The sequence below is a fragment of the Trichomycterus rosablanca genome, chromosome 17 (assembly GCF_030014385.1).
Source record: "Trichomycterus rosablanca isolate fTriRos1 chromosome 17, fTriRos1.hap1, whole genome shotgun sequence".
In the NCBI taxonomy this organism is placed as follows: domain Eukaryota; kingdom Metazoa; phylum Chordata; class Actinopteri; order Siluriformes; family Trichomycteridae; genus Trichomycterus; species Trichomycterus rosablanca.
In genome coordinates this window covers 8463083-8479777 of record NC_086004.1, presented here as the reverse complement: position 1 = coordinate 8479777, position 16695 = coordinate 8463083, and the positions used below count along the sequence as shown (strand labels likewise).

At 39.4% G+C, this 16695-nt stretch overlaps 1 protein-coding gene across 1 annotated transcript in view; it reads right to left on the bottom strand.

Moving 5' to 3' along the window:
* neo1a (neogenin 1a) overlaps positions 1-16458 on the bottom strand; it is a 189368-nt gene extending 172910 nt beyond the window's left edge. Inside the window, exon 1 of the mRNA XM_063012505.1 lies at positions 16336-16458. Coding sequence (XP_062868575.1) covers positions 16336-16426 — 91 coding nt within the window. The 5' untranslated portion in view covers positions 16427-16458. The remainder of the gene's footprint in view (positions 1-16335) is intronic.
* Between the last annotated feature and the right edge of the window lie 237 nt (positions 16459-16695).

The following is a 16695-nucleotide window of genomic DNA, read 5'->3' as shown; positions in this document are numbered from 1 at the left end:
ATTGCACAGCAATTTCGATGCATCTCCCATTTGACAAAGAAAAAGGAGGAGGGGGAACATTATCCTTTGCACAGCTTCATCCAAAGGCAGTGTTTTCTCTTTTTCCATTTTTAGAGTGCCAGCTTTCCTTTAAAGTACATCATCTGGGTATTTGACTGGCACATTTATAAAGTGGCTATGATGCATTGGGTTTTATAAAAAACGAATGTATGATGTGTTATGTATGTGCTATGAATGTGATGGGAACTAAGCAGAGATCTATGGGGGAAGGAGTAGACACAAACATTTTGACAGAGCAGGATGGAGGAGGGACCCAGTATCCATTATTAATGCGCGTCAACTGCGAGGAGATGGATCTAATGTGGTTTGATGGTGGAGGTACATCTTAATAGCAGCAAAGATTGGATTGTCCATCTTTTGCTTTGGTGGCCTTTTCACAGTCATGCATCTCTGCATCTATCTCATTTGCTATTCTTATATTATCATGTAATTGCTTCTGAAGTGACGAGATTTAGCTGGCAGCACGCTGCATGAGGAGTCAGGATAAAAAAGCTAAATCTGTGTGTTCTGTGCTGCTAGCAAAATATAGCAGATTAAAAACAGAACCACAGCAGCGAGCTTTAACTCATTACGTTTACATTCCTTCACTAATAATATAAATAAACTACTGGCAGAGACACATTTAAGCTGCGTCTGAAATCGCATACTTCCATACTCAATAGTACGCGAAATGAGGACGCGAGAGCGGTTAGTATGTCCGAATACATAGTATACACAAAGAGGTACGCGAGAAGTACCCGGATGACCTACTTATTGGGCAGCCATGTTTGAGTATGCAAGCGATGCACACTTGCGGTCCGCTAATGTATCCCATAATGCAACTGGAGCTGCGTAGGCGTTCGAAGCGGAATAAGAAACAAGAAAAATAGCGGTCCTCTGTTTACAAGTGTAAGTAAGATAAATAAAATAAACATTTTAAAGACGAACAAATAACAAAAAGACGATAAATATCCAAAAGTTTGGCGAGTGGTGTTTGTAATGAGTCTGTAACCATGGTGATATTACGTCATCACGTCCCCACGTCATCACTTGACGTTGGAAAGATGGCGGACGTAGTACGTAGCGGTGTTGTGTGCATACTGCATACTTCTGTACTGAAAGTATGTACTTTTTTACCGGCCGAGTAGTGCATACTTCCTCCAATCTAGTACGTACTCTCTAAGTATGCGATTTCGGACGCAGCTTTAGTCTAGAAACTTCTTAGGAACATAACCATTCTGACAGGAAATTCTCTACTGTTGTATGTTTAGCCAATTTAGCCAAGTTAGCTGACTTTCAGCTTTTTTTGTTGTTTGTTTGTTTGATATTTAATGCTATTTGAATTTTCTCTAAATGAATTTTGTGAGAAATGAATTCCTACATGTGCACAAATTTTAACACAGTTTGAGATTGTTGCCTAACCTCCCTCACCAATCTGAGCAAAGCTAACTTAGCACATGTAATCTGTCAGTTCAAAAGTACACAATAACCAAACACATATTATTAGCATTTATTTTCCTGTCTGACTGTAAAAGTAAATTCCCAAATATTGTTTACTAGCCTCCCTTCTAATAAACTGTAATATCTTTGAAAAACATCAGCTAAGCCCTACAAAGCAATTCTGCGATTGCCAATTATGTCTGTATGTAGCAGCCCGACAAGCAGATAGCACAGCTGTGGATCCAACCCTGGTTTGGGGTGAGTGAGAGCATATGATCAACTGGTAGAACGACCTCAGAATAATAAACAACAAATAGGAAGATAGGAAGGATAAGTGGAATATTGACTGAGCTGGATCCCGTTCAAAACAGGCAACTGAATTCATGGAGAAAACAGATTGAATGCATGCCTAGCAGGCAGGAAGCAGGTTAAGATTTGCCTCCTGGGATGTTGCATTCCATCCCCCAATCTCTTTCTTAGGCATGCCGTCCCAACATCACAGCAAGGGCTGATTAAAATTCTGCACTGACTAAAAATGCCTCAGGGAAGTTCAATGTGTCCCAACGCAGCACACGTCCAAAATCACTGACCTGTGATTATACATGCAGTGGTGATTTGAAAATAACATGTGGTCAGTTATGTTTTACCACACGGCATGGTAAAACTTTGTCTGATGTTAAAAAAAATGTTAGAAATTTAGTGATGCAGTAAAATGAAAATATAAGTTGTTTCAGTTTCGTGCCACTGCACAAGTACCACAGCAGGAAATGCCCTCATCCTATTTATAGGAATCAACTACAAATTTGCCATAACTGTTCATAGCCATGAATTACAGAGACCATAATTGGTCCAGTTTACTGAATAAGAAATGGCAGTCTAGTCTCTACCTTCTGACCTAGCCAAAATAACCAGTCTGGGTGTCTGTCTGTGGGTTCCATTTGATCTGAACTACTGAACTATTAAATTCCTCATACTGCCTAATCCATCATATCATTCATGGACATGAGTCCATTTTAGCATGTTATGTTTGATGTGGATGGGCATTTAAAGAGATCATGTCCTCTGCAAACAAAACAAATGATTATTCAGACTGTGTGGGTGGGGTACAACAGTGCACCTCTTTAATCCACTTGTGTGTTAATGCTGGAAAAAGCAGCTGTTTTAGGGACGCCTACTTCACATGTACATGTAACTCATTTACAGTGACACAATGGAATACAAGGCAAGGCCAAAGCAGACATAACGGAGAAAAGGGCTAAGCTATGTCCCAGTCAAAATACAGGTTAAAATTTAGAAACATATATTCTTGTGAGCCATAACAAAACCTTATGAACCTGGTCATGTGTTTCTTTTAAATCAACAACCTAACTCGGCCACTCTCATTTTCCAGTAATTTGATCTGGAAAAAAATATCAATGTGGACTCAGTTTATCACTCAACACGTCTGTTATTTTAGTCCCCAGACGGACGCCTATTTGGTAAACGTCCTCCGAAGTCGATGCGACTTCATCAAGCCTGAGAGTGCCTCATTTCCTGACTTTCTTATCATCACCACTGAGCCTATTCATACTGTTTAAGAGGGGGAGGAGGGGACACTATTTACTCAGAGGCGAAAGACATGGGTCCGTGGCTTACTAATGGTTTCCTGTATTTCACACAATTGTTTCCCCTCTGGAAATCTTATTCATTCGACCCACTGCAGCTTTGACCGAAAACCACCAAAGTCCCTAACTTTTAATTAAAAGCAATTGTACTGGCTCACGTACCATTATTTTCACAACTAAGCAGAAACCATAACGCTTAACGTTTAAATATTCTCTAGATGTGAAATACTGAAACCTTATTGAACTGAGCCCTTAATTGGGAACGACTACTCAGACATAATCTATTTTACACCTCTTAACTGAGACACAATGGGTGCAAAATAACTTATTTAATTGTGAGAACATAAGCTAAATCACCAATGTCATGCCATTAAATCTCACAATGCATGTTCCTATTAATTTAGTTTGTTCTTTTATATTGAGTACTTGGAGAAGTCCAGGACAGTCTGTTATTTTGTCATTGGAAATTAATAAACAGTGTAATGCAGCCACATGCTGACAAAAGACCCTGTGTAGCTAAGCTATTCCCAAGAGAAAGCACTTGAACTTTGACCTTTATGTCCACCAAACCTGGTTTAGAATCACTCGGGGGTGGGCTAGCATGAGCGGAGCTGCTGAAACACGTCCATCCATTACATTATAGTCATATTCCAATGTGACACCTATATCCATGGTCACAGATAAATGGCCAAGGCTGGAGCTGGATGCAGTACATATCAGGAAACAACAAATCTAGACTGGACTAGGCTGGACTGCTTTAACACCAGTTTAACCTCAAGTAAAGAGGGTAAAGACTATTTTATTGCAGCGCTAACTAAGTAGCAGTCTTTTAACAGTAGGGGGACACTCAATAGGCATGGTTTTCAGAACAATTAGGTTTTGTAAGCAACCATAGTCATGTAAGCTGTGCTAAAGTCAATGTCCTAGCAAGAAAATGGCACATCCACCAAATGACCTGGTCACCAATTTACTGTGGCCAGTCTGTCCACATAAGTATATGATTTTACCCATCTCCCATTAACATAAAGCAGGTGGATTTGCTAATCCAAATTCCCTTATGGTTTAAGTAAGTTAAATAACAATAATAGCAATAGATAAAGTCTAAAATATTTGACTATAGGTTGGCGCAGTACAGCAGCAGGTTGGTGGGTGCCATACAACAGCTTGAGTCATAAGGATCTGGGTTAGATTCTCTTGATCTATAAAAGGTTCTACATGTTTTTCCTGTGTCTGCATGGATTGATGATCTGTTCCAATGTACTCCTGCCGTATCAGATCCACTGCAGCCCTCACCAGAATACAATTAATGAAAAGAACATTTTTAAGCTAAAAGATAGACATTAACTTTACTTTCACTTAATTTCTTAAGATAAATCAATCTATTGAAGAAGCTCTAGCTCTAGGCTCAATGATTAAATAAAAGCTCTCATTTGAGTATGTTTGCAAACGTATTAACAGGATATGCTTCAGTATTTACCTCACGTCCCCTTTTTAGCAAACTTATTATGGTTATACAGTAACAGCTGGCTTTACCTTATTGGCATTCTATCTCATCCAAAAACATGTCCCCTGGGTTTGCGAAACGTGTCCAGAAGTCCAGCCCTGGAATCAAGTCTACTCTGGAGGTGTTGTTACTGGCTGTGTATGCATTCTTCTGTGCTTCAAATCTAATCCACTACAGGTCAGGGGTCAAGGCATTGAGGTCAGATACTGAGAAGCCACAGAAAGCATGCCTGATAAACTTAAGCCCTTAAAGCGAGGCAAACTCTTCTGCTCTGGTTGTGTATGCACGACAGAAGCGTGACCCCAGCCCATCAGAGATGCAGCACCAGAACCCTTTACAGTCCCATAAAAATGAATAAATAATAGCCCGGAGCAACCCGTGGTCAGATATATGCATTCATAACCATGCATTTCTAATGAATGTGGAGGTGATGGTGGAGATTAACATCAACCGCAGTTAAAGTAAACAATGATTGGCACTGGAATATAATTTTAATTTTGCTCAGCAAACCTTTTATGGTTTGCATTTATCCCTAAGCAAACAGTGTGAAAAATTTAATTCCATTACACGACAGCTGTGCATTAAAGAGGGTGTAATGTGCAGTCCCCGCACGCTCTTTGACTTCTATTAGCTCTTTCCAGATCTGCACTGAGGATCTCACAGGTTCCACCTTTGAAGTATTTGACACAATTTTACCTTGGCCACAGGCATTGAGAATAACAACGTTGACTTACAATTCTAGATGCATATGGCCTAGAAAGTGGAGGATATTTAAATAAAGTGGAGGATATTTAAATAAAGTGGAGGATATTTTAGCAGCATGACCAAACCACAGATCTAAGGATGCTGTCAGACAGGCTTAGTCAAGTACAGATGCACCCATGTAAGTATCAGGATGGACATGGACAACAAAAGTGTTTTGTAAAAAGTAGGTTGTTTTTGTTGGGAGGAGTGTATGGAAATACGAGGGATCTTCAAAAAGTTTCCGCACTTTTATATTCTGGTTGGAAACAGTGAGGGTGGGAGGAGTAGTAACTGGTCGTGTCTGAGAGACTAAGAGACGCTTATAGTCTGGATTTAGCGCCATCTGATTTTTACCTTTTTGGATGCTCAAAGAAGCTTTAAGGGGAAGAAGATTTTCCTGATGTGAAAGCAGCAGTGCATCAGTGGCTACACGCTCAACCAAAAACATTTTTTGCTGATGGCATTAAAAGTTGGTATGATGCCGGGAAAAATGCATTTGAAGGTGACTTTTTAGAAAAGTAAAGTAATTTGTTTTTGAAATTCTTAATAATTAGAGTGCAAAAAGTTTTTGAAGAACCCTTGTATATAAGATTCATAGGGGTTCCACCCAAAAAAGTCAAAATATAGCCATTTAGGTAACTTGCCTCCAAGTAAGGCAGCTTGGTTACTGTGCAGATGTCAGTTTTCAATGTTTCCCAAACTGAATACAGTTAAGAATGTATATCTCCAAAATAAAGCATTAAAAGCATCCTGTGATTTGTGATTAGTTAATAGGCTGAATACTCCTAACAACATACAAAAAAAGCCTTTTTAAAACTCCCAGCCAAATCAGTAATTTGCTAATGCTAGAAATCACATTTCAGAAAACCAGTGCACAGCAAAACTGTAAGTGAATTTGTCTGGGACAGGTGTTAATATTCATCACCAACTGGGAAATCAAAAGCACTTCAAATCAAATAATCAGATTGGGCCATTGGATACTTTTTGGATGCTAATTTGCCTCCTTGGATCTTAGTAATGAACAAAGACAGGGTGTTTGTTTTTGGAAGCAGGAGAGAAGACTGGACCCGTTCTGGACCTTTAAGATAAACCAGCTGCCGGCTTTAACACAGCGGGGATCTTTGCCATGTCTGAGGGTGCCAAGAGCCACAGGCTGAGATCTAGAGGGCTGGCAGAGTGTTTAAACACACTCCCTGTGCCTCATCTGTAGTGGGCCGACAGCAAAGGCTTTTTTCTCACAAAGATCCAAAGGGTGAGCCTTTGCCATATCTGTCAGGCTTCCAAGCACTCAGACTGAAAGGGTACTCTTACATCAGATTCAGCGAGCTAATTCAGCAAGCTTTGCTCTTGGATTTGTCATGTTTTCGGTGCATAAAAGATGATCGTCACTTACAACGGGGTACACTGATATACAGGGTGCCATCCATAACATTTTCTTTAACTGCTGGTCGGCAGATGAACTTATGTGAGGGGAAGTAAATCTTAAAAACACAGTCAAATCTAGATGGCATTTTCCCAACTCCAAAATCTGTTTTTATACATTCTTTCCAATAAATATAGCCCTGATCAATCATGTCAACGCAAACAAGACGTGTAGACAGGAAGCCATCAGTCTGTCCCATGATTAAATACAGCTCAGAAAGCAGGTCAGGTAAAACAGTTTGGACCAGTTCTTATGACTGATGATCAGGGAGAAGGATGGAGAGGGAGAAACAATAGTCAGGTGGTGTCAGAAAAAACAGAAAGGCAGAAAAGCATCCAATCAAACTGGGTCAGTGGCAAATAGTTCCAAACAAACTGGACCTGGCTAAATCATTTTAGTTGGGTGGCATGCAAGCGTACTATTGTTCTGGTTCCACTACAGTGAAAGCATTATTAACACTGAGCGTGTTTAGCCGACCAATCTGTAATGCAAATTCCTGGAAAACCTCCAAGTAGATGAATAAAAACAAGATGCTCGACTGAAGATGGTCTCGAATGGCAGAACGCATGGGGAAATTAAATTAGGATGATTTACAATTTTCCATGGTCATATTATTCAATCAAAAATGCATGAGATTTGGCTATGTGCCACTAAAACTCAGTGGAATTACACTGTATACATGTGACAAATCCAATGCCTCTGTCAGTAGTGAATCCAGCCAGTGCTTAATATTATACCATTGTTAGCTTTCCCACCAAAAATCTGCTTTATTTTTAGCACCAAAAAGCTGCAGGTCTGAGAAGAAAAAACAGCGACATCTAGGGCGATGTCATTAGGTTACCAGGACAAAAAATATAAGGCTGGATCAAATGTACACTGAGCAAAATTACATTGACTTTGTAAAATATGTTCTTGAAAGCAGAATAAAATCTATAAAATAAGCCATGCTTCAGTTATCTCCCAGATAGCATAGTGTTCCCAAAACTGTTTCCTAAACACTAAGTGGTAGTGGAATGGGGACATGGGGTGAGCATCGTTAAAACTAGAACCTATTCTGAACTCAGATCATTTAAGTTCACAAGGGCCTTGATGAGCATCCAGCCCTGCAGTACTGCTTATAATTATTCATAAACTAATCATAATGATCATAATATTAATATACACCGATCAGCCATGACATTCTACACTCACTGTCCATTTTATCAGCTCCGCTTACCATATAGAAGCACTTTGTTGTTCTACAGTTACTGACTGTAGTCCATCTGTTTCTCAGCATGCTTTTTTAGCCTGCTTTCACCCTGTTCTTCAATGGTCAGGACCCCCACAGCAGTGACACTGACATGGTGGTGGTGTGTTAGTGTGCGTTGTGCTGGTATGAGTGGATAAGACACAGTAATGCTGATGGAGTTTTCAAACACCTCACTGTCACTGCTGGACTGAGAATAGTCCACCAACCAAAAATATCCAGCCAACAGCGCCCTGTGGGCAGCGTCTTGTGACCACTGATGAAGGTCTAGAAGATGACCAACTCAAACAGCAGCAATAGATAAGCGATCGTCTCTCTCTCTCTCTCTCTCTCTCTCTCTCTCTCTCTCTCTCTCTCTATATCTATATCTATATCTATATCTATATCTATATATATATATATATATATATATATATATATATATATATATATATATATATATATATATACAGTGTATCACAAAAGTGAGTACACCCCTCACATTTCTGCAGATATTTAAGTATATCTTTTCATGGGACAACACTGACAAAATGACACTTTGACACAATGAAAAGTAGTCTGTGTGCAGCTTATATAACAGTGTAAATTTATTCTTCCCTCAAAATAACTCAATATACAGCCATTAATGTCTAAACCACCGGCAACAAAAGTGAGTACACCCCTTAGTGAAAGTTCCTAAAGTGTCAATATTTTGTGTGGCCACCATTATTTCCCAGAACTGCCTTAACTCTCCTGGGCATGGAGTTTACCAGAGCTTCACAGGTTGCCACTGGAATGCTTTTCCACTCCTCCATGACGACATCACGGAGCTGGCGGATATTCGAGACTTTGCGCTCCTCCACCTTCCGCTTGAGGATGCCCCAAAGATGTTCTATTGGGTTTAGGTCTGGAGACATGCTTGGCCAGTCCATCACCTTTACCCTCAGCCTCTTCAATAAAGCAGTGGTCGTCTTAGAGGTGTGTTTGGGGTCATTATCATGCTGGAACACTGCCCTGCGACCCAGTTTCCGGAGGGAGGGGATCATGCTCTGCTTCAGTATTTCACAGTACATATTGGAGTTCATGTGTCCCTCAATGAAATGTAACTCCCCAACACCTGCTGCACTCATGCAGCCCCAGACCATGGCATTCCCACCACCATGCTTGACTGTAGGCATGACACACTTATCTTTGTACTCCTCACCTGATTGCCGCCACACATGCTTGAGACCATCTGAACCAAACAAATTAATCTTGGTCTCATCAGACCATAGGACATGGTTCCAGTAATCCATGTCCTTTGTTGACGTCTTCAGCAAACTGTTTGCGGGCTTTCTTGTGTAGAGACTTCAGAAGAGGCTTCCTTCTGGGGTGACAGCCATGCAGACCAATTTGATGTAGTGTGCGGCGTATGGTCTGAGCACTGACAGGATGACCCCCCACCTTTTCAATCTCTGCAGCAATGCTGACAGCACTCCTGCGCCTATCTTTCAAAGACAGCAGTTGGATGTGACGCTGAGCACGTGCACTCAGCTTCTTTGGACGACCGACGCGAGGTCTGTTCTGAGTGGACCCTGCTCTTTTAAAACGCTGGATGATCTTGGCCACTGTGCTGCAGCTCAGTTTCAGGGTGTTGGCAATCTTCTTGTAGCCTTGGCCATCTTCATGTAGCGCAACAATTCGTCTTTTAAGATCCTCAGAGAGTTCTTTGCCATGAGGTGCCATGTTGGAACTTTCCGTGACCAGTATGAGAGAGTGTGAGAGCTGTACTACTAAATTGAACACACCTGCTCCCTATGCACACCTGAGACCTAGTAACACTAACAAATCACATGACATTTTGGAGGGAAAATGACAAGCAGTGCTCAATTTGGACATTTAGGGGTGTAGTCTCTTAGGGGTGTACTCACTTTTGTTGCCGGTGGTTTAGACATTAATGGCTGTATATTGAGTTATTTTGAGGGAAGAATAAATTTACACTGTTATATAAGCTGCACACAGACTACTTTTCATTGTGTCAAAGTGTCATTTTGTCAGTGTTGTCCCATGAAAAGATATACTTAAATATCTGCAGAAATGTGAGGGGTGTACTCACTTTTGTGATACACTGTATATATATATATATATATATATCTTTATATCGACTTTATATCTACAAGGTGAACCAACTAGGTAGGAGTGTCTAATAGAGTGGACAGTGTGTGGACACTGTATTTAAAAACTCCAGCAGTGCTGCTGTGTCTGATCCACTCATACCAGCACAACACACACTAACACACCACCACCATGTCAGTGTCACTGCAGTGCTGAGAATGATCCACCACCTAAATAATACCTGCTCTGTGGTGGTCCTGTGGGGGTCCTGACCATTGAAGAACAGGGTGAAAGCAAGCTAAAACAGTATGTAGAAAAATAGATGGACTACAGTCAGTAATTGTAGAACTACAAAGTGCTTCTATATGGTAAGTGGAGCTGATAAAATGGACAGTGAGTGTAGAAACAAGGAGGTGGTTTTAATGTTATGGCTGATCAGTGTATATAGGCTAGCTTTTCATAAGCCACGTTTACTCTGCTCTGTTCTAGTTTTTAATGTATTTGTTTTACTATTGTTTTCTCACAGTAAATAATTGGGTATAAATTACGTTCGACTCTAGATGTGACCATTAAAATAACATTTACAAAATGTTCCCAAAGGCGTATAGTTTGTGCCATAGGGCTAAACAACAGGTAAAAATCATGTATTCACACATAGTAGCTGCAGGAATTGGGATTAAATGTTTATTATTTTATAATACAAGGATTTTGAGTTTTAAATGTCACAGATCCATTGTTGGGTTGTAATTCGCTTTGGGTAAATGACTAAACAAAAATCTGCCAGCTCCCCACGTGCAACATCAACTCTAACAAGCTTAGTATTTATTATCCATTAAGCTTCCTTGCCTGACTAAAGAGCACATATCTTCTAATATATAAGCTTGGCATGTTGTTGGGTTCTCTGTGCCAACTCCAGTCTGATCCCACCCCACCCCGTAAATCGAGACCGACAGCTGTAGTGCGTCGTACGTGCAAGATGTAGTTAACCAGCATGTACAGCTGTAATTGACATGCATGTGTATGTTCTTAATGATTTATAACTTCTTATACTTATTTGCCATTAACTGGAAGCTGCTGTAACACTGGTGACATTGTTCAAAGTCAAGTGAGCTTTACTGCTTATATGCTGGAAAAAGGTCCCTGCACAGACATCAGCACCTTACCAGGAGAACAGCCTGTTTTATTTACCTTGGCAAACAGACCACTGTTTCATTTATTTGTATTAAAAATAGAAGTATAGAAGTCAATGCTAGAAAGTGAAATGAAATTATAGTAGACCCTTGACTTATAAATTTAATTGGTTCCGAAGGGCTGTGCTTAAGTCAAAATGTTCGTAAGTTAAACCTATTTTTCCCATAAGAAATAATGTAAATAGAATTAATCCATGCCAGACCTCCCAAACCACCCCTTACCTTATAAAAAAGTATATTTTCCCTTAAATCTTAAATTATAGAATATACATTACTGTAATAAACAATAATAAACAACAATACACAGTAATACTGTACTGTACATAAAAAACACATCACATTTCAGTACAGTACAGTACAGTACACGTCACGTGTTTCGTTCGCGTGTGAATTTCGGTTCGTAATCTGACATTTGTTCGTACGTTAAGTTGAAAAAAATCGCTCATAACCCAAAATGTTCGTATGGTAAACAGTTCGTAAGTCAGGGGTCTACTGTACAATAATTTATACAGTATATAACAAAACTAATAATTAATTCATTGGTATAAGATCCTATTATACAGACAGACATGGAAATCAATTGCAAAACTAATTAAAATCCTAGAACCTACATGTCCAAATAAAGCATGGTTCAATCCTAGAGAATCCTTACAGCTACACTAACAAAAATCAATCTAGTATTGCACACAGTCAAACATGATTCATTAAAATTCTATTTGCAAGTCCTCATTTACAAATTACACAATTAGCCACAAGCCTATTGGCTATTTGAATTAATAAAGCAAACTAAAGGCTGAATCTGTTAGCTGGGAGGTTATTGTCATGTCCTGCCAACAGAAAGGTTTGATTGCTGATGATGCTAAATTGATTACGCTGTTATTGATTTTTTTTCCTGACATTTGAAAACACACAGCTGTACCAGTTATCATGACTTACGATAATGGCTGTAATGTGGCTTAATAGCCTGATACTGACTCTATTCACCGAACCAGCTGAGGTTCATAGCCTGCTACTTCAAACAACATGCAGATATGCTAAACATCCACCCAACTGACAGAAACAAGGTCAGAGAGAAATGCTGTCTGCAGCCCAGATTTTACAAATACAAAACATCACCAAAACTGTGGGTTTCCTTGTGAATCTGAATGTCTGGCCACTTCAGACAGCATCCAGTGCTAGTAAGTGCATACAGCATACATAAAATAGTGGGTGTTCCAGCATGACTGTGCCTCTGTGCACAGAGCGGGGTCAATAAATATATAAAGAAAGCTTGGTTTAAAGAAAGTCCAGTGGCCTGTACAGACCCCTGACCTCAGCCCCACTGAACAGCTTTAGAATAAACTGGAACATCAAATGAGGCTTTCTTGACCAACATGAATGACTGAATGGCCACAAATGCCCACAGACATACTTTAAAGTGTTGTGAGAAGGCTTCTCAGAGAAGGGGCTGGTGTAAAGGTCACTTTATTTAAAAACAATTTGTTTTGGAAATGGAATGTCCAACAAGCTCATGGTCTAGTGTCCAAATGCTTTTGACCATATAGTGTGTAAAATAAAAGATATTGATCTATAAATCAACAGTACAAGAAATAGGGCTGCTAGGTTGTTACAATAAAGCAAAAAAAAAAACAGTTTATTTATTAGGTTTTTTCTGAATACACCATTACTATGCAAATGCAGCATTTTTTAAATAAAGTAAAGCTGCTATTAGGCAGAGTAAAACAGCAAAGACACCAAACATCCACCTTAGAATGATATAATCTGGCAACCCAGGTTTTTAAATCCAAGACTACATTTACAACTGCCAATTCTGATTGGACAAAAAGCTACTATGGAGCGTTTTAGTGTGGACAAAGCTCAAGATATGAAGGTCTGAGGAAACAAATGTCTAAGGTGAAGTAGTTGCAGACACTGGGAAAGTGTTTATACAATTGGTATCAATATTGTCTACAAGGAAACCATTAGGGCCTAATTTCTTAATGGCAGGATTAACTTGATAAAATGGAATGAAAATAGAATTTACTCCAGCATAACGGTTTACAGGAAACAGTAATGAAACACAAGCAGATCTTCCAAAATATCCATGACTATTCGCTTCCCTTTGGGTCAAAAACCTTGCTAATATGGGTCAGCTGTGGGCAACCTAAACACTGCTTATGGTTCACATTAGCCCTCCGAAGCATGCTTCAAATAAACAGGTATTTTCAGCAGGGCACCCAGGCGTAATTTGAAACTTGCTGCCTGCACATAGATCCTTGGCCAATTCTCTGGAACCAATCAAAACTCCCAAAGGGACTCCCCGTTCCCCTTAATCTCCTGGTTTTATTACTTCCCAGACACAGTCTCCCCGTTTCACCCAGCCCCCCATGCATCTCTTTTGTGCTGATCTCCAGCAAAGCCTGTTTTTTTTCTTTAACCACAGCATGGCGCTTCTCATGCACTAACTTAGCTTTTATTAGCTGCCTCACACAAAGCGCATCAATGTCAGATTACCCATGCACTGCAAGCACCTTCAAACATCAGATGTGATGTAAATGTCTCAAATACGCACAAAAAAACTAAAAGAAATAAATAAAGCTCTTGATACTGACATTAGGAGGCAGAGATTTCCTCAGGCTAAACATGTGCTCTGTGTTTATCAATAGCGATGCCGTTCACAAGTTATTTATCATAAGAATTCCCTCCACATTTAAACACACATATCATACAACTGTAGCGGTGATGGGTTTTTTATTCCCCAGAACACTCCAGTGAATACTTGTTGCTCTATAATGTGGTGCAACATTAACAAAAGACTTCTGTGTGGATACAGCATGGTTTGTTACAGTTTAATGGTCACTCACTGGGACATCGTATGACACGGTAGCTACCACACCTTAGGATTCTCAAAATATTGATTGCATTCATTTTGCTTAAACATAGTGGCTTTTAGATTTGGCATAAGGTTTTTTTCACAGTACGACCAAGATCCAATTAAAAAGTTGTGTGTGTCTAATTTTATTTAAAGTGCAGTAAAAAAACACCAACTACTTCAGGCCAGACTTAGATCAGAATTATTCAAATACCACAATCTACCTAAGCAAAATAAGAAACCATTACAGTTAAAAAAAGATCAAATAACAGTTTGTTTGTTTGAACATGTACAGAAAGTATTGGTAATGTACCACACTGCATTTAAACTTTGTGGAAAAAAAGTGAAACCGTAACTTTAAATTAAAAAAAAAAAACCATTTAGAACAATCATTTACGGATCATTTCAGTGCAATCCCTGTAGAAAAAGTTCTCATACCAATGTGCACCAGATGTTGGTCAATTTTCACTCCATCTCTTAAAGACTGCCAATGGTAACCTTTACAAGATGTCAGAAAAAATCAGCTTCAAATTACAAAGACCTAAGATTTCCTTCAGTGTAATATGAGAGCATATTATTTAAGTCTCAAAAAGCCTCTCAGTAAATAAAAATAAATCCTTAAGAATTCTTTTCACAGTTCTGGGTGGGTCATTGTGGGGCATCTGTCCCCTTTAAGTTTTTTTCGGGTGGCCAGTGATGCTAGGTTGAAACACTTCTACTCAAACAACACTTTGATTTAAAGGTTCTGCTGTCTCAGATTTTCCTGCTAATTAATGTTTCTAAGTGAAAACATTTCTACTTACGGCTGATTTAAAGATATAAAGATTATTTACTGGTATAAAGCATTAATAACTTAATTAAAAAATACCATCCTAATAATATAATATATGTTCTTGGAGAGTACAAAAAGCTCTCTTGTTATATCTGAGGAGTCTTTAACTTCTCTTTAACAATCCCTACTACATAAGAAAATATTATGGTTGATGGTTCTAGGTTATAAATACAGTCCTAAAGATATTAATGCTTTTGGTCTCTGCTAAGGATTTCTGTTGTTTCTGTATCTCAAGAGTCATTCCTCACCCAGTAGGTTTGTACTGTACAGTAGGTTTATATAGATAAAGGTTCAACTTTAAGAAACCAATGATATGATACAAATAACAGAAAGTTATTTGGACGGGCAACCATTCTAAAATGTTTACTGTTTAAAAAAAAAAAAAAACTATTATAATAAAAGTTCCACATTAGTCTAAAATGATTCTCTAAAATCTTGACTATCCACCTATGAAAGGTGATTTCTACTCGGCACATTGTGTGGGTGTCTTCCGAATTTGTTCTTACTAGACCCATTGCTGTATGGTTCACTGTAGAATATTCAATGTTCCACTCATAAGGTGTCTGGAAAATAACCTTTCTCTAACAGTAGTCAATTAAAAACAAGGCAAGCAGGTCTCTATGTGGCATTTGTTCTGAAATACTTTCAACGAAGATAAAAAGTTAAACTAAGGTTTTAGAACGGAAAACTTGTTCCACACTTAGGGTGCCAGGTAGAACTTTTTCCCTAAGCGTACTAAATTGGAATCAGTTCAAGGGGACTCTATTTGGAAACACTGTGATGTAGGGTTCAGCGCAGAACCTTAATACTGTTAGGATGTCAGGTGAGGCCTTTTTGCTACCTGTACTGAATTGCAATGAATGCAAGGTGGTGTTTTACTATAAAATAATTCTTACTAGACTTAGGTTGTAGGATTTAACCCCAAACCTGGAATGTTCCACTCTTTGTGTGTGTACTGGGAAACAGGGTAAGGGAGTCTTTACTTTGCTATGTTATTTGTTATGAAATTATTCTTACTGAATTCTATGGTGTAAGGTTAGTTTTGATGAGCATTGGGACTTAGTGGATCTAAAGTAATTTATAATTACAATACTGGATGCACTACCGTTAGATGTGTGCACTTCAACACACCTAACAAAACAACACATGAGAGTAAATAACATATGTGCAGTTTATAGGCAAATGCACAGGCAAATATACCACATTAAACACGAACTCACTAATTGAATTCCAGTTTGCATTTGAAGTAATGCATGGCAGCAAGCACTGCATTATTGACTGTAGCTAAATCACAGCAGTGCTCAGTTGATTCACCTTCCAAGATCCAGGCTGCATGTACAGTGCTAAAAGTCTGCAGACACACGCATGCATTTCCCCGCAGTTTCTTACCTTTGTGTGGGTGTAAAGCAGCAGGAGCGAGCGAACACAGCGAGCCGAACCAGAGGAGAGAGAGGAGCAACCCCGCTCCCCGCTCCGCCATCCCTTCCAGCGAAAGCTCAAGCTTTAATCACGTCCAAAACACTTCCAACACGCCGACAAATCCCGGCCCTGAGTCCAAGCTCTAACCCCCCTCTCCCCCGAGCACTTTCCCGATCAACAGTTCACCCGAAGTCGGATCATTCGCCGCCGGTCACTTTGGGAAAGTCGTCCCGAGAAACATGGAGCTGTATGTGCTCCCAGCCAAAACTTAACAAACCGGGTAAACATCGGACCAATCCATTGTGTGGAGGAGAGATGTACTGTGGAAAC